The sequence below is a fragment of the Salvelinus alpinus genome, chromosome 17 (genome assembly GCF_045679555.1).
Source record: "Salvelinus alpinus chromosome 17, SLU_Salpinus.1, whole genome shotgun sequence".
NCBI classification, from domain to species: Eukaryota; Metazoa; Chordata; class Actinopteri; order Salmoniformes; family Salmonidae; genus Salvelinus; species Salvelinus alpinus.
In genome coordinates, this window is record NC_092102.1 from 41,373,516 (window position 1) to 41,390,894 (window position 17,379).

Here is a 17,379-nt window from a genome sequence, read left to right on the forward strand (position 1 = left end):
AAACTTAAGGAAAGCTTTGACTATGTACAGACTCAGTGAGCATAGCCTTGCTATTGAGAAAGGCCGCCGTAGGCAGACATGGCTCTCAAGAGAAGACAGGCTATGTGCACACTGCCCACAAAATGAGGTGGAAACTGAGCTGCACTTCCTAACCTCCTGCCCAATGTATGACCATATTAGAGAGACATATTTCCCTCAGATTACACAGATCCACAAAGAATTCGAAAACAAATCCAATTTTGATAAACTCCCATATCTACTGGGTGAAATTCCACAGTGTGCCATCACAGCATCAAGATTTGTGACCTGTTGCCACAAGAAAAGGGCAACCAGTGAAGAACAAACACCACTGTAAATACAACCCATATTTATGTTTATTTATTTTAACTTGTGTGCTTTAACCATTTGTACATTGTTACAACACTGCATATATATAATATGACATTTGTAATGTCTTTATTGTTTTGAAACTTCTGTATGTGTAATGTTTACTGTTCATTTTTATTGTTTATTTGACTTTTGTATATTACCTACCTCACTTGCTTTGGCAATGTTAACACATGTTTCCCATGCCAATAAAGCCCCTTGAATTGAATTGAATTGAAATTGAGAGAGTTGTGCAGTTTTGGCAGCCAAATATGTGTCCTCCTGCCACAGCCTGAGGGACAGCCAGTGAAAAATGCAAAGTAATGTTGATAATATTTCCCATTTAGCTTAGTTTTGTTTTGTCTTTCGTACCAGGTCATGTGTCTTCTCAGTCATGTTGACACTGGTCTACTACTGTTGCTTTAATGTATTGTTGTTCTGATTACTATTGTTGTTGTAGCTGTTATTAATGGTAATCCCATGTCCACTACTACTATTATTATTGCTGTTAGTCCCACCATTTATTTATATATAAATATATATATATTTTGTGTATATATATACATATATATTTTATTTAAATTTTTCGATATGTATACTTTGACAATGTAAGTAATAATAACTTGCCATGTCAATAAAGTCAATTGAATTGAATTGAATTGAGAGAGAGAGGGAGAGAGAGAGAGAGAGAGAGACAGAGAGAGAGAGAGAGAGAGACAGAGGGAGAGAGACAGAGGGAGAGAGACAGAGGGAGAGAGAGAGAGACAGAGAGAGAGGGAGATAGAGAGAGAGAGAGAGAGAGAGAGAGAGAGAGAGAGAGAGAGAGAGAGAGAGAGAGAGAGAGAGAGAGAGAGAGAGAGAGAGAGAGAGAGAGAGAGAGAGACAGAGGGAGAGAGACAGAGAGAGAGAGAGAGAGAGAGAGAGAGAGAGAGAGAGAGAGAGAGAGAGAGAGAGAGAGAGAGAGAGAGAGAGAGAGAGAGAGACAGAGGGAGAGGGAGAGAGACAGAGGGAGAGGTGTGTGTGTTCAGGTGTTTGTTTTACACGTTAAATGCAGAGGAAGGGTTTACAATAATTGGCAGCTTTAACCATCAAAGAGATGAAAAACAGCACAGGCCTAACCTTAATGAGAGGTGTCAAAGAGGGAGGGGAAGAGAGGGAGGAGACGTGTCAGGGAGGGAGGGGAAGAGAGGGAGGAGAGGAAATACACAACTAATTAGTCCTGTGTGTTTCTCATCTACTCAACAATATCTAAGAGTTGTCTGGGTTTAGAGGATGAAAACAAGGACCTGATAGTGCAATATGTCTCCTTGACATGCCAGACACACACACAGTCAGGGAGGATCGCTTGGCATAGGCACTCTGCCCCAGTTAGCTAATTAGAACCAGGGCATTGTGGGTAGTGACTGGCTGCATTTGCAGGTTTGTAACAAGCCTGAGAGATTAGGGGTACACACACGCCCTCCATCACACACACTGTCACTTCTGTAAACTCATTATGAACACCCTATACAGACTGCAACAGTCCAATGCCAAGACTCTCTTCATCAGGCTGGGCTACGGGTAGACTAAAGCTCTGTTTGAATACCCATACTAACATACTGTATACTACATACTTAATGAGTATATACTACATACTGTATACTATTAGTTATTTTTTGTATACTGTAAACTAACGATATCCTTTCAGTTGAGCTGACTAGCACTACCCTTGTCTACCGGAAGTTGATGCGGTTGCTATGCAACATCTTGCTAGCTTGTTAGCATAACAAATTACTAGCTAGACATCTTACAACTTTGGGTGTTCGTAAATTCAATCTGGAGTGCCAGAGTGCACTCTGGGCGTTGGTAAATTCAGTGTGTTGTCAGATTGTCCGTTTGTAAATTCAGGAGCATTCAGAGCGCACACGGGAAGCTCTGGCCGAGGAGCAGGGTTGACCTCAAAACGGCAGTCAAGTACCCAAACTAACTGGCTAACTTGCTACAGTAGCTACTTCTAGGCACAAATGAGAGAACACCCCACTCTGACCATTTTACTCCCCCTAGCAGAGCTGGTTAGGCTGTTTTCATGTTATTCAGAGTGCTGGTGACTGTGACTGTGCTGCTGGCAATAATTTAATCATGTTTTTTTGTCGACATTTACTGACACCGGCCATATCAGGTATTTTGTGCTCTGACACATTCAGATGAGAGTGCTCTGAAATCAGAGTAGATAGCCAGAGGGAATTTACGAACGCACCTGCATTAACAAAGTCCATTGAGAATGCACAACGACTATACCACTTAGCTAAGAATGACGTGAATAATCAAGTCAATAAACGTTGGGTAGTTAGATAGAGAGCATATAGTTAATATACTGGCAAGTTTGATGTATTAGTAGCCAACTCAGGTTAGGTAACAAGCTAACATACCGGTACATACTGCTGTAATGATATGAGGTTCGTAAGGATAGAGTAGCTAACATACCGGTACATACTGCTGTAATGATATGAGGTTCGTAAGGATAGAGTAGCTAACATACCGGTACATACTGCTGTAATGATATGTGGTTCGTAAGGATAGAGTAGCTAACATACCGGTACATACTGCTATAATGATATGTGGTTCGTAAGGATAGAGTAGCTAACATACCGGTACATACTGCTGTAATGATATGTGTTTCGTAAGGATAGAGTAGCTAACATACCGGTACATACTGCTGTAATGATATGTGGTTCGTAAGGATAGAGTAGCTAACATACCGGTACATACTGCTGTAATGATATGTAGTTCGTAAGGATAGAGTAGCTAACATACCGGTACATACTGCTGTAATGATATGTGGTTCGTAAGGATAGTGTAGCTAACATACCGGTACATACTGCTGTAATGATATGTGGTTCGTAAGGATAGAGTAGCTAACATACCGGTACATACTGCTGTAATGATATGTGGTTAGTAAGGACAGCGTAGCTAACATACCGGTACATACTGCTGTAATGATATGAGGTTCGTAAGGATAGAGTAGCTAACATACCGGTACATACTGCTGTAATGATATGTGGTTCGTAAGGATAGAGTAGCTAACATACCGGTACATACTGCTGTAATGATATGTGGTTCATAAGGATAGAGTAGCTAACATACCGGTACATACTGCTGTAATGATATGTGGTTCATAAGGATAGAGTAGCTAACATACCGGTACATACTGCTGTAATGATATGTGGTTCGTAAGGACAGAGTAGCTAACATACCTGGTACATACTGCTATAATGATATGTGGTTCGTAAGGATAGTGTAGCTAACATACCGGTACATACTGCTGTAATGATATGTGGTTCATAAGGATAGAGTAGCTAACATACCGGTACATACTGCTGTAATGATATGTGGTTCGTAAGGATAGTGTAGCTAACATACCGGTACATACTGCTGTAATGATATGTGGTTCGTAAGGACAGAGTAGCTAACATACCTGGTACATACTGCTATAATGATATGTGGTTCGTAAGGATAGTGTAGCTAACATACCGGTACATACTGCTATAATGATATGTGGTTCGTAAGGATAGTGTAGCTAACATACCGGTACATACTGCTGTAATGATATGAGGTTCGTAAGGATAGTGTAGCTAACATACCGGTACATACTGCTGTAATGATATGAGGTTCGTAAGGATAGTGTAGCTAACATACCGGTACATACTGCTGTAATGATATGTGGTTCATAAGGATAGAGTAGCTAACATACCTGGTACATACTGCTATAATGATATGTGGTTCGTAAGGATAGTGTAGCTAACATACCGGTACATACTGCTATAATGATATGTGGTTCGTAAGGATATCGTAGCTAACATACCGGTACATACTGCTGTAATGACATGAGGTTCGTAAGGATAGTGTAGCTAACATACCGGTACATACTGCTGTAATGATATGAGGTTCGTAAGGATATTGTAGCTAACATACCGGTACATACTGCTGTAATGATATGAGGTTCGTAAGGATAGTGTAGCTAACATACCGGTACATACTGCTGTAATGATATGAGGTTCGTAAGGATAGTGTAGCTAACATACCGGTACATACTGCTGTAATGATATGAGGTTCGTAAGGATAGTGTAGCTAACATACCGGTACATACTGCTGTAATGATATGTGGTTCGTAAGGATAGAGTAGCTAACATACCGGTACATACTGCTGTAATGATATGTGGTTCGTAAGGATAGAGTAGCTAACATACCGGTACATACTGCTGTAATGATATGTGGTTCGTAAGGATAGAGTAGCTAACATACCGGTACATACTGCTGTAATGATATGTGGTTCATAAGGATAGAGTAGCTAACATACCGGTACATACTGCTGTAAGGATATGTGGTTCATAAGGATAGAGTAGCTAACATACCGGTACATACTGCTGTAATGATATGTGGTTCGTAAGGATAGTGTAGCTAACATACCGGTACATACTGCTGTAATGATATGTGGTTCGTAAGGATAGTGTAGCTAACATACCGGTACATACTGCTATAATGATATGTGGTTCGTAAGGATAGAGTAGCTAACATACCGGTACATACTGCTGTTATGATATGTGGTTCGTAAGGATAGTGTAGCTAACATACCGGTACATACTGCTGTAAGGATATGTGGTTCATAAGGATAGAGTAGCTAACATACCGGTACATACTGCTGTAATGATATGTGGTTCATAAGGATAGAGTAGCTAACATACCTGGTACATACTGCTGTAATGATATGTGGTTCATAAGGATAGTGTAGCTAACATACCGGTACATACTGCTGTAATGATATGTGGTTCATAAGGATAGAGTAGCTAACATACCTGGTACATACTGCTGTAATGATATGTGGTTCATAAGGATAGTGTAGCTAACATACCGGTACATACTGCTGTAATGATATGTGGTTCATAAGGATAGAGTAGCTAACATACCGGTACATACTGCTGTAATGATATGTGGTTCGTAAGGATAGAGTAGCTAACATACCGGTACATACTGCTGTAATGATATGTGGTTCGTAAGGATAGAGTAGCTAACATACCGGTACATACTGCTATAATGATATGTGGTTCGTAAGGATAGTGTAGCTAACATACCGGTACATACTGCTGTAATGATATGTGGTTCATAAGGATAGAGTAGCTAACATACCGGTACATACTGCTGTAATGATATGTGGTTCATAAGGATAGAGTAGCTAACATACCGGTACATACTGCTGTAATGATATGTGGTTCATAAGGATAGTGTAGCTAACATACCGGTACATACTGCTGTAATGATATGTGGTTCATAAGGATAGAGTAGCTAACATACCGGTACATACTGCTGTAATGATATGTGGTTCATAAGGATAGAGTAGCTAACATACCGGTACATACTGCTGTAATGATATGTGGTTCGTAAGGACAGAGTAGCTAACATACCTGGTACATACTGCTATAATGATATGTGGTTCGTAAGGATAGTGTAGCTAACATACCGGTACATACTGCTGTAATGATATGTGGTTCATAAGGATAGAGTAGCTAACATACCGGTACATACTGCTGTAATGATATGTGTTTCGTAAGGACAGAGTAGCTAACATACCTGGTACATACTGCTATAATGATATGTGGTTCGTAAGGATAGTGTAGCTAACATACCGGTACATACTGCTATAATGATATGTGGTTCGTAAGGATAGTGTAGCTAACATACCGGTACATACTGCTGTAATGATATGAGGTTCGTAAGGATAGTGTAGCTAACATACCGGTACATACTGCTGTAATGATATGAGGTTCGTAAGGATAGTGTAGCTAACATACCGGTACATACTGCTGTAATGATATGTGGTTCATAAGGATAGAGTAGCTAACATACCTGGTACATACTGCTATAATGATATGTGGTTCGTAAGGATAGTGTAGCTAACATACCGGTACATACTGCTGTAATGATATGTGGTTCGTAAGGATATCGTAGCTAACATACCGGTACATACTGCTGTAATGACATGAGGTTCGTAAGGATAGAGTAGCTAACATACCGGTACATACTGCTGTAATGATATGTGGTTCGTAAGGATAGAGTAGCTAACATACCGGTACATACTGCTATAATGATATGTGGTTCGTAAGGATAGTGTAGCTAACATACCGGTACATACTGCTGTAATGATATGTGGTTCGTAAGGACAGAGTAGCTAACATACCGGTACATACTGCTGTAATGATATGTGGTTCGTAAGGATAGTGTAGCTAACATACCGGTACATACTGCTGTAATGATATGTGGTTCGTAAGGATAGAGTAGCTAACATACCGGTACATACTGCTGTAATGCTATGTGGTTCGTAAGGATAGAGTAGCTAACATACCGGTACATACTGCTGTAATGATATGAGGTTCGTAAGGATAGAGTAGCTAACATACCGGTACATACTGCTGTAATGATATGAGGTTCGTAAGGATAGTGTAGCTAACATACCGGTACATACTGCTGTAATGATATGTGGTTCGTAAGGATAGAGTAGCTAACATACCGGTACATACTGCTGTAATGATATGTGGTTCGTAAGGATAGAGTAGCTAACATACCGGTACATACTGCTGTAATGATATGTGGTTCGTAAGGATAGAGTAGCTAACATACCGGTACATACTGCTGTAATGATATGTGGTTCGTAAGGATAGTGTAGCTAACATACCGGTACATACTCAATTTACATCACAAATAGTGCTGTTAGTGCGGTTAGTATGAGTATTGGAACACAGCTCAGGACTTCATCAGAAACTGCTCCATGGGTTGACCGGACATAGCCTACTGCAGCTTCTCATAAAACAGAACCAAATACAGAACACCACTGCCTGTCTTGTCCGGTTCCACTTAGGATGTTTGCATTGCCTCTCTTCCGTCAGTTCCTGACATGAGTTTACACTTGGCAGACCAGGATACACCTCAGCCCAGCCAATCACACTCAACCTCCATCAAACACACACACACACACACACACACACACACACACACACACACACACACACACACACACACACACACACACACACACACACACACACACACACACACACACACACACACACACACACACACACACACACACACACACACACACACACACACACACTCATATACAAACACACACACACACCACGCAGCGCTAACCTCTGGCAGCCATTGTTAAACATGTGGAACAAAGGTGAGCATGGTCCCATCTCCCCATACTGTCCTTCACCGTTATCTTTAGTGGTCCACACCAGTGGACAACACACCCTCATTTACAGTGAAAACCATGACCATGATGATGATGGCGATGACGACGTTAGGAATGACCACTGTCAGTTGAGCAATGCCCTTGTAACATCAACAGATGATGTTTAGAAATCATGAGAAGTCCTTAGCTGTCGTTGTAAATACATAAACATATCGCTCAGTGTTTGTGTATAGAAGGAAAAACACACTGCTTTCAAAGGAGAAAACAAAAAAAATCCACATCGGAATTTTGTCCTGGTTGAGTAAGACTTTCCATGTTACCGGAAAGCGACTTGTTCAACCTGAATTCTGGAAAATGAAGCCTTTTTATTGGATAAGTATCCCACACGGCAACCTTCAGCGAAAACAATTAGCTGAAATAAAAGCCTGTGTTGACCTGAAAGGTGATTCATGTGTGGCGCTAGCTAACTGACTAACGCTGAGGTGAGGTCCTATGAACAACATCTGTTCTCTCACCAACCAACCCAGAGAAAACAAACTCAGTCTGTTTAGAACCAACAATTAGCATCCATCTCATCCACTTAGCCAGACCAACACACACAGATGCACTGTAACTCAATGGAGGGCTCAATGGAGTCATTCTCAAGCCTACAGAGCCGTAGATAGCCTTCTCAACCCTACACTACCCTACACAGCCTACCCGGCCCTACCCAGCTCTACCTTGCCTTATACAACTTTACAAAGCCATCGGTTAGGTCAAGATGGTGACTTTGTAAGTGATGAAACTGTCTCAAAAATGTATTGGTTTCCCTTGATAATTTTTTAAGTCAGGAATCTAACCTAATGTGTTGGAGTCTTCATCATCATCATCATCATCCCCTCCATAGCCAAAGAATGGCGCCGGAAGGGATGGCTGTCGTTTTATGTGCTCCTAACCAACTGTGCTATTTTGTTCGTTTTTTCGCGTTGTTTGTAACTCGCCCACCATTTGGCAAATCTGACCATAACTCTATCCTCCTGATTCCTGCTTATAAAGCAAAAACTAAAGCAGGAAGTACCAGTGACTCACACAATAAGGAAGTGGTCAGAGGACGCAAATGCTAAGCTACAAGACTGTTTTGCAAGCACAGACTGGAATATGTTCCGGGACTCTTCCGATGGCATTCAGTAGTACACCACATCATAACCGCATCGATGACGTCGTCCCCACAGTGATCGCATGTACATACCCCAAACAGAAGCCATGGATTAAAGGCAACATCGCACTGAGCTAAAGGGTAGAGCTGCCGCTTTCAAGGAGGGAGACTCTAACCCGGAAGCTTATAAGAAATCCCGCTATGCCCTCTGATGAACCATCAAACAGGCAAAGCATCAATACAGGACTAAGATTGAATCGTACTACACCGGCTCAGACGCTCGTCGGATGTGGCAGAGCTTGCAAACTATTACGGACTACAAAGGGAAGCACAGCCGCAAGCTGCCCTGTGACACGAGCCTACCAGACGAGCTAAATAACTTCTATGCTCGCTTCCAGGGAAGTAACACTGAATCATGCATGAGAGCATCAGCTGATCTGGACGACTGTGTGATCACGCTCTCCGTAGCCAATGTGAGTAAGACCTTTAAACAGGTCAATATTCACAAGGCCGCAGGGCCAGACGGATTACCAGGACGTGTACCACCTGGTATGGCAACTGCTCGGCTCCGACCACAAGGCACTACAGAGGGTAGTGCGTACGGCCCAGTACATCACTGGGGCCAAGCTTCCTGCCATACAGGACCTCTATACCAGGCGGTGTCAGAGGAAGGCCCAAAAAATTGCAAAGGACTCCAGCCACCCTAGTCATAGACTGTTCTCTCTGCTACCGCACGGCAAGCGGTACCGGAGCGCCAAGTCTAGGTCTAAAAGGCTTCTTAACGGCTTCTACCACCATGCCATAACTCTTGAACAGTTAATTAAATTAAATGGCAGTTAATTAAATGGCTGGACTATTTGCATTGTCCCCACCCCCCATTTTTATGCTGCAGCTATTCTGTTTATTATTCATGCATAGTCACTTTACCTCCACCTACATGATCAAATTACCTCAACTAACCTGTGCCCCTGCACATTGACTCTGTACTGGAACTCTCTGTACAGTGGGGCAAAAAAGTATTTAGTCAGCCACCAATTGTGCAAGTTCTCCCACTTAAAAAGATGAGAGAGGCCTGTAATTTTCATCATAGGTACACTTCAACTATGACAGACAAAATGAGAAAAAAAAATCCAGAAAATCACATTGTAGGATTTTTAATGAATTTATTTGCAAATTATGGTGGAAAATAAGTATTTGGTCACCTACAAACAAGCAAGATTTCTGGCTATCACAGACCTGTAACTTCTTCTTTAAGAGGCTCCTCTGTCCTCCACTCGTTACCTGTATTAATGGCACCTGTTTGAACTTGTTATCAGTATAAAAGACACCTGTCCACAACCTCAAACAGTCACACTCCAAACTCCACTATGGCCAAGACCAAAGAGCTGTCAAAGGACACCAGAAACAAAATTGTAGACCTGCACCAGGCTGGGAAGACTGAATCTGCAATAGGTAAGCAGCTTGGTTTGAAGAAATCAACTGTGGGAGCAATTATTAGGAAATGGAAGACATACAAGACCACTGATAATCTCCCTCAATCTGGGGCTCCACGCAAGATCTCACCCCGTGGGGTCAAAATGATCACAAGAACGGTGAGCAAAAATCCCAGAACCACACGGGGGGACCTAGTGAATGACCTGCAGAGAGCTGGGACCAAAGTAACAAAGCCTACCATCAGTAACACACTACGCCGCCAGGGACTCAAATCCTGCAGTGCCAGACGTGTCCCCCTGCTTAAGCCAGTACATGTCCAGGCCCGTCTGAAGTTTGCTAGAGAGCATTTGGATGATCCAGAAGAAGATTGGGAGAATGTCATATGGTCAGATGAAACCAAAATAGAACTTTTTGGTAAAAACTCAACTCGTCGTGTTTGGAGGACAAAGAATGCTGAGTTGCATCCAAAGAACACCATACCTACTGTGAAGCATGGGGGTGGAAATATCATGCTTTGGGGCTGTTTTTCTGCAAAGGGACCAGGACGACTGATCCGTGTAAAGGAAAGAATGAATGGGCCCATGTATCGTGAGATTTTGAGTGAAAACCTCCTTCCATCAGCAAGGGCATTGAAGATGAAACGTGGCTGGGTCTTTCAGCATGACAATGATCCCAAACACACCGCCCGGGCAACGAAGGAGTGGCTTCGTAAGAAGCATTTCAAGGTCCTGGAGTGGCCTAGCCAGTCTCCAGATCTCAACCCCATAGAAAATCTTTGGAGGGAGTTGAAAGTCCGTGTTGCCCAGCAACAGCCCCAAAACATCACTGCTCTAGAGGAGATCTGCATGGAGGAATGGGCCAAAATACCAGCAACAGTGTGTGAAAACCTTGTGAAGACTTACAGAAAACGTTTGACCTCTGTCATTGCCAACAAAGGGTATATAACAAAGTATTGAGATAAACTTTTGTTATTGACCAAATACTTATTTTCCACCATAATTTGCAAATAAATTCATAAAAGATCCTACAATGTGATTTTCTGGATTTTTTTTTCTCATTTTGTCTGTCATAGTTGAAGTGTACCTATGATGAAAATTACAGGCCTCTCTCATCTTTTTAAGTGGGAGAACTTGCACAATTGGTGGCTGACTAAATACTTTTTTGCCCCACTGTATATAGCCTCAATACTGTTATTTTATTGTTGCGCCATAATTATTTGTTATATATATATTTTTTAATCTTCATAAAACTGCATTGTTGGTTAAGGGCTTGTGAGTAAGCATTTCACTGTAAGGTTGTTGTATTCAGAGCATGTGACAAATAACATTTGGTTTGATCATCCATCTCCAATCATAACCACTCGTTTCCTCATCCTCAATCTCCATAGTCATAGTGGAGATACAGAGGCTCTGGGGTTTCCCTGCATCTGTTCCATTGTGTATCTATCAGTCTGAGTTGATGTTTATGTGGTCAGCAACAGTGAGGTGGTCTGACTGTGTGAGCAGGGCCAGTTAATACCTGTCTATGACATCACACTAACTGTAGAGAGAATGAGTAAACATCCTTTACACTCAGCATGGGTCCTGTCCTTCATCTACAGACAATCTATCTATATCCCTTTCTATCTGGAAGGAATTCTGTCACTTCACACTAGTCTTTCTCCTTCTCATACTCCCTGTCCAGTCTATGATGCTGGAGACTCCCTCCTCTTTTTCCTACTCTGTCATTCTCTCAATCCCGTTGTCCCCATATCCCCCTCTCTCTTTTCTGCTATCCTAATTTTCTTCAGCTCTTTCCCTGTGCCGTCCTCCCGGCCTAGCATACCTTTTCAGACAGGGCCTCCTCCAGCGTGGTCAGTGCTGTGTCTGTGTTGCTGGAGTCAGTCTGGAGACCCTTGACTCTGTCTCTCAGAACCGCCAGCTGCTTGTCCTTGTCCTTTAACTGCTCCAAAAGATTCTCTATCTGAGGAGAGAAAGAGGGAGTGAGAGGGCAGAGAGAGGAGAATGTCAGGTTAGTGTTAGAGGGAGTGAGAGGGCAGAGAGAGGAGAATGTCAGGTTAATGTTAGAGGGAGTGAGAGGGCAGAGAGAAAAGAGTCAGGTTAGTGTTAGAGGGAGTGAGAGGGCAGAGAGAGGAGAATGTCAGGTTAGTGTTAGAGGGAGTGAGAGGGCAGAGAGAGGAGAATGTCAGGTTAGTGTTAGAGGGAGTGAGAGGGCAGAGAGAAAAGAGTCAGGTTAGTGTTAGAGGGAGTGAGAGGGCAGAGAGAGGAGAATGTCAGGTTAGTGTTAGAGGGAGTGAGAGGGCAGAGAGAGGAGAATGTCAGGTTAGTGTTAGTTTGGCCTTCATAAATACAGTACATGCCCAATCTGTTTTCATAAGAGGTCAGTGACTGGGAGACATCATAACATAATGAAGGTTTTCAAGACATACCAAAACAAGAGGCATACTTTGAAGTGAAGTGCACAGAAATAAAAGGACCACAATAAACTGTTTTGATCCAGCTGACTAATACATAAACTGTCTTGATCCAGCTGACTAATACACCAACTGTCTTGATCCAGCTGACTAATACACAAACTGTCTTGATCCAGCTGACTAATACACAAACTGTCTTGATCCAGCTGACTAATACACAAACTGTCTTGATCCAGCTGACTAATACACAAACTGTCTTGATCCAGCTGACTAATACACAAACTGTCTTGATCCAGCTGACTAATACACAAACTGTCTTGATCCAGCTGACTAATACACAAACTGTCTTGATCCAGCTGACTAATACACAAACTGTCTTGATCCAGCTGACTAATACACAAACTGTCTTGATCCAGCTGACTAATACACAAACTGTCTTGATCCAGCTGACTAATACACAAACTGTCTTGATCCAGCTGACTAATACACAAACTGTCTTGATCCAGCTGACTAATACATAAACTGTCTTGATCCGGCTGACTAATACACAAACTGTCTTGATCCAGCTGACTAATACACAAACTGTCTTGATCCAGCTGACTAATACACAAACTGTCTTGATCCAGCTGACTAATACATAAACTGTCTTGATCCAGCTGACTAATACACAAACTGTCTTGATCCAGCTGACTAATACATACACTGTCTTGATCCAGCTGACTAATACATAAACTGTCTTAATCCAGCTGACTAATACATAAACTGTCTTGATCCAGCTGACTAATACATAAACTGTCTTGATCCAGTTGACTAATACACAAACTGTCTTGATCCAGCTGACTAATATGTGTTCCACCCGTGGCCTTATTCTTCAATTTCCTGCTTTTAACTATCTCCACATCTCCATTTCCAGATGACAGAGATGTGGCTTGAGATACAGTGTGCTCAGAGATAATTAGAGATATGCCTGCAGAGATAATGATAGATGTTCTTGGAGGACTTTATAGAGGTGTAAACAGAGGAGCCATTTAGCTTTAAAAGCTTCCGGTGGATTCTTCATCCTCTCAGTTAACTGCTCTCTGTTGATAAGTCCTGCTGACTCACTGTTAGTAGTAGTGTACTACTCCATTCAGTTCAAGGGTCTCTCTGAATCTGTCTCAAACTGTGTTTCTGTGTGCTGCCTCTCTCCATCTCCTCTGTCTCCCTCCTCTCTCTATCTCTCTCCCACCCTCCCTCTGTCCCTAAAGCAGAACTGTAAATCCCCTCTACGCTGTTGAACAAGCGCTGTCTGATGTCCATCCATCCTTATATCAACACAACCATGTAGCAGAGCAGATATAGAAATGTACCCGAACTGCACCCAGCAGCAGACCAGCAGGACACTGAACAGGACACTGAACACTCACAGCCATTATGCAGCTATGGCAAAGAGACGGAGGAGCATTACAAGGACAACCCGTTTATAGAGTTACAGCTAGTTTCTCTCATGCTTGGCCCTTACCATTGAATGCATTTGTTGCTAATTTCTACCATCAGGAGCTGTTTATGTCATAGGATCATGTTTTTTTATATCACTAGGATCATGTTTCTTTATATCACTAGGATCATTAGGAAAATGTGGGCCATTAACAGATCTGATCAATGATTCTCTTCCTCAGCAGGTTTTAGGGTTACACACAGACTGGAATTATTATCTAATGTACGTAAGAAACGAATCACAAGCAGGAGAACAGCCTAGGTCTAACATACATTAACCCCACAGCCACCACAGAGGAGAGATACTGTAGATAATGCCCAAGAGGGAGAGAGCTAGCATTCCAGTCATGGGTACATGGATAGATAATGCCCAAATCTCCAACAGCCATTTTACAAATGAATCCAATTAAATCATAGACTCTTGTGTTCTTATCCCCTGGAGTCAGAGACTGGTTTGAGAGCGGCCATCTTGGGTTAATCTTTGGAGGGAAAGTGGTGGGAAAGTGGGAATGGCAGCAAGGGCCCCTGGATAGATCTTGATAGGCTAATGGTTGTGATTATGCCACCCAGTCGAGAGCTCTGATAGGCCAATCCACGGAAGATGAGGCGATAGGAGAGCGAACGCTTTCGGGCATGTTGGGAAAGTTTCACGTCGCCATGGCTAGCTTGGCCTGATGACCTACATCTGAGGATGGCTCTGTTCTGTCTGGGTCGTTCCCTCTGAGTCTTTCCCTCTTGGTCTTTCTCCACACGGGAGGGACTTGGGTAAAGGAGCTTTAACTGGCTGAGATTGAGTCTGATGGTTGATGAGACATTTCTCAGCACTGGTCCTTAAGAACACTGATCCCCATCGTCTAATGTGGTCCTTAAGGACACTGATCCCCACCGTCTAATGTGGTCATTTAGGACACTGATCCCCACTGTCTAATGTGGTCCTTTAGGACACTGATCCCCACCGTCTAATGTGGTCCTTTAGGACACTGATCCCCACCGTCTAATGTGGTCCTTTAGGACACTGATCCCCACTGTCTAATGTGGTCCTTTAGGACACTGATCCCCACTGTCTAATGTGGTCCTTTAGGACACTGATCCCCACTGTCTAATGTGGTCCTTAAGGACACTGATCCCCACTGTCTAATGTGGTCCTTAAGGACACTGATCCCCACTGTATAATGTGGTCCTTAAGGACACTGATCCCCACTGTCTAATGTGGTCCTTTAGGACACGGATCCCCACTGTCTAATGTGGTCCTTTAGGACACTGATCCCCACTGTCTAATGTGGTCCTTTAGGACACTGATCCCCACTGTCTAATGTGGTCCTTAAGGACACTGATCCCCACCGTCTAATGTGGTCATTTAGGACACTGATCCCCACTGTCTAATGTGGTCCTTTAGGACACTGATCCCCACCGTCTAATGTGGTCCTTTAGGACACTGATCCCCACCGTCTAATGTGGTCATTTAGGACACTGATCCCCACTGTCTAATGTGGTCCTTTAGGACACTGATCCCCACTGTCTAATGTGGTCCTTTAGGACACTGATCCCCACTGTCTAATGTGGTCCTTTAGGACACTGATCCCCACTGTCTAATGTGGTCCTTTAGGACACTGATCCCCACTGTCTAATGTGGTCCTTTAGGACACTGATCCCCACTGTCTAATGTGGTCCTTAAGGACACTGATCCCCACTGTCTAATGTGGTCCTTAAGGACACTGATCCCCACTGTCTAATGTGGTCCTTTAGGACACTGATCCCCACTGTCTAATGTGGTCCTTTAGGACACTGATCCCCACTGTCTAATGTGGTCCTTAAGGACACTGATCCCCACTGTCTAATGTGGTCCTTTAGGACACTGATCCCCACTGTCTAATGTGGTCATTTAGGACACTGATCCCCACCGTCTAATGTGGTCCTTTAGGACACTGATCCCCACTGTCTAATGTGGTCCTTTAGGACACTGATCCCCACTGTCTAATGTGGTCCTTTAGGACACTGATCCCCACTGTCTAATGTGGTCCTTTAGGACACTGATCCCCACTGTCTAATGTGGTCCTTTAGGACACTGATCCCCACTGTCTAATGTGGTCCTTTAGGACACTGATCCCCACCGTCTAATGTGGTCCTTTAGGACACTGATCCCCACCGTCTAATGTGGTCCTTTAGGACACTGATCCCCACTGTCTAATGTGGTCCTTTAAGACACTGATCCCTACCGTCTAATGTGGTCATTTAGGACACTGATCCCCACTGTCTAATGTGGTCCTTTAGGACACTGATCCCCACTGTCTAATGTGGTCCTTAAGGACACTGATCCCCACTGTCTAATGTGGTCCTTTAGGACACTGATCCCCACTGTCTAATGTGGTCCTTTAGGACACTGATCCCCACCGTCTAATGTGGTCCTTTAGGACACTGATCCCCACTGTCTAATGTGGTCCTTTAGGACACTGATCCCCACTGTCTAATGTGGTCCTTTAGGACACTGATCCCCACTGTCTAATGTGGTCCTTTAGGACACTGATCCCCACCGTCTAATGTGGTCCTTTAGGACACTGATCCCCACTGTCTAATGTGGTCCTTTAGGACACTGATCCCCACCGTCTAATGTGGTCCTTTAGGACACTGATCCCCACTGTCTAATGTGGTCCTTTAGGACACTGATCCCCACCGTCTAATGTGGTCCTTTAGGACACTGATCCCCACTGTCTAATGTGGTCCTTTAGGACACTGATCCCCACCGTCTAATGTGGTCCTTTAGGACACTGATCCCCACCGTCTAATGTGGTCCTTTAGGACACTGATCCCCACTGTCTAATGTGGTCCTTTAGGACACTGATCCCCACCGTCTAATGTGGTCCTATAAGACACTGATTTTGACATTCTTGGAACTGGAGTTACCACAGCTTCAGCTTCAGGCTAGTGGAGTGGGTCGAGACTTTCAAGTTCCTCGGCGTCCACATCACTAAGAAATGAACATGATCCACACACACCCGCACAGTTGTGAAGAGGGCAAAACAGAACCTCTTCCCCCTCAGGAGGCTGAAAAGATTAGGCATGGGCCCTCAGATCCTAAAATCCACAAGCCGCTACAGAGGGCACTGCATACTGCCCAGTACATCACTGGGGCTGAGCTCCCTGCCACCCAGGACCCCAAAATGATTTCAAAGATTCCAGCCACCCAAGACATAGACTGTTCTTTGGCAAGCGGTACTGGAGCACCAGTTCTAAATCCAACAGGACACTGAACAGCTTCTACCACCAAGCCATGAGACTGAGAAACAAGACTGCTAAATAGCTAATCAAATGGCGACCCGCAATACC

The 17,379-nt window shown here is 43.4% G+C and overlaps 1 protein-coding gene across 1 annotated transcript in view; it reads right to left on the minus strand.

Moving 5' to 3' along the window:
* The window catches only part of LOC139542954 (ERC protein 2-like), a 440,697-nt gene that overhangs the window by 301,567 nt on the left and 121,751 nt on the right, over window positions 1-17,379 (minus strand). The window contains exon 8 of the mRNA XM_071348974.1: window positions 11,991-12,128. Coding sequence (XP_071205075.1) covers window positions 11,991-12,128 — 138 coding nt within the window. The remainder of the gene's footprint in view (window positions 1-11,990; window positions 12,129-17,379) is intronic.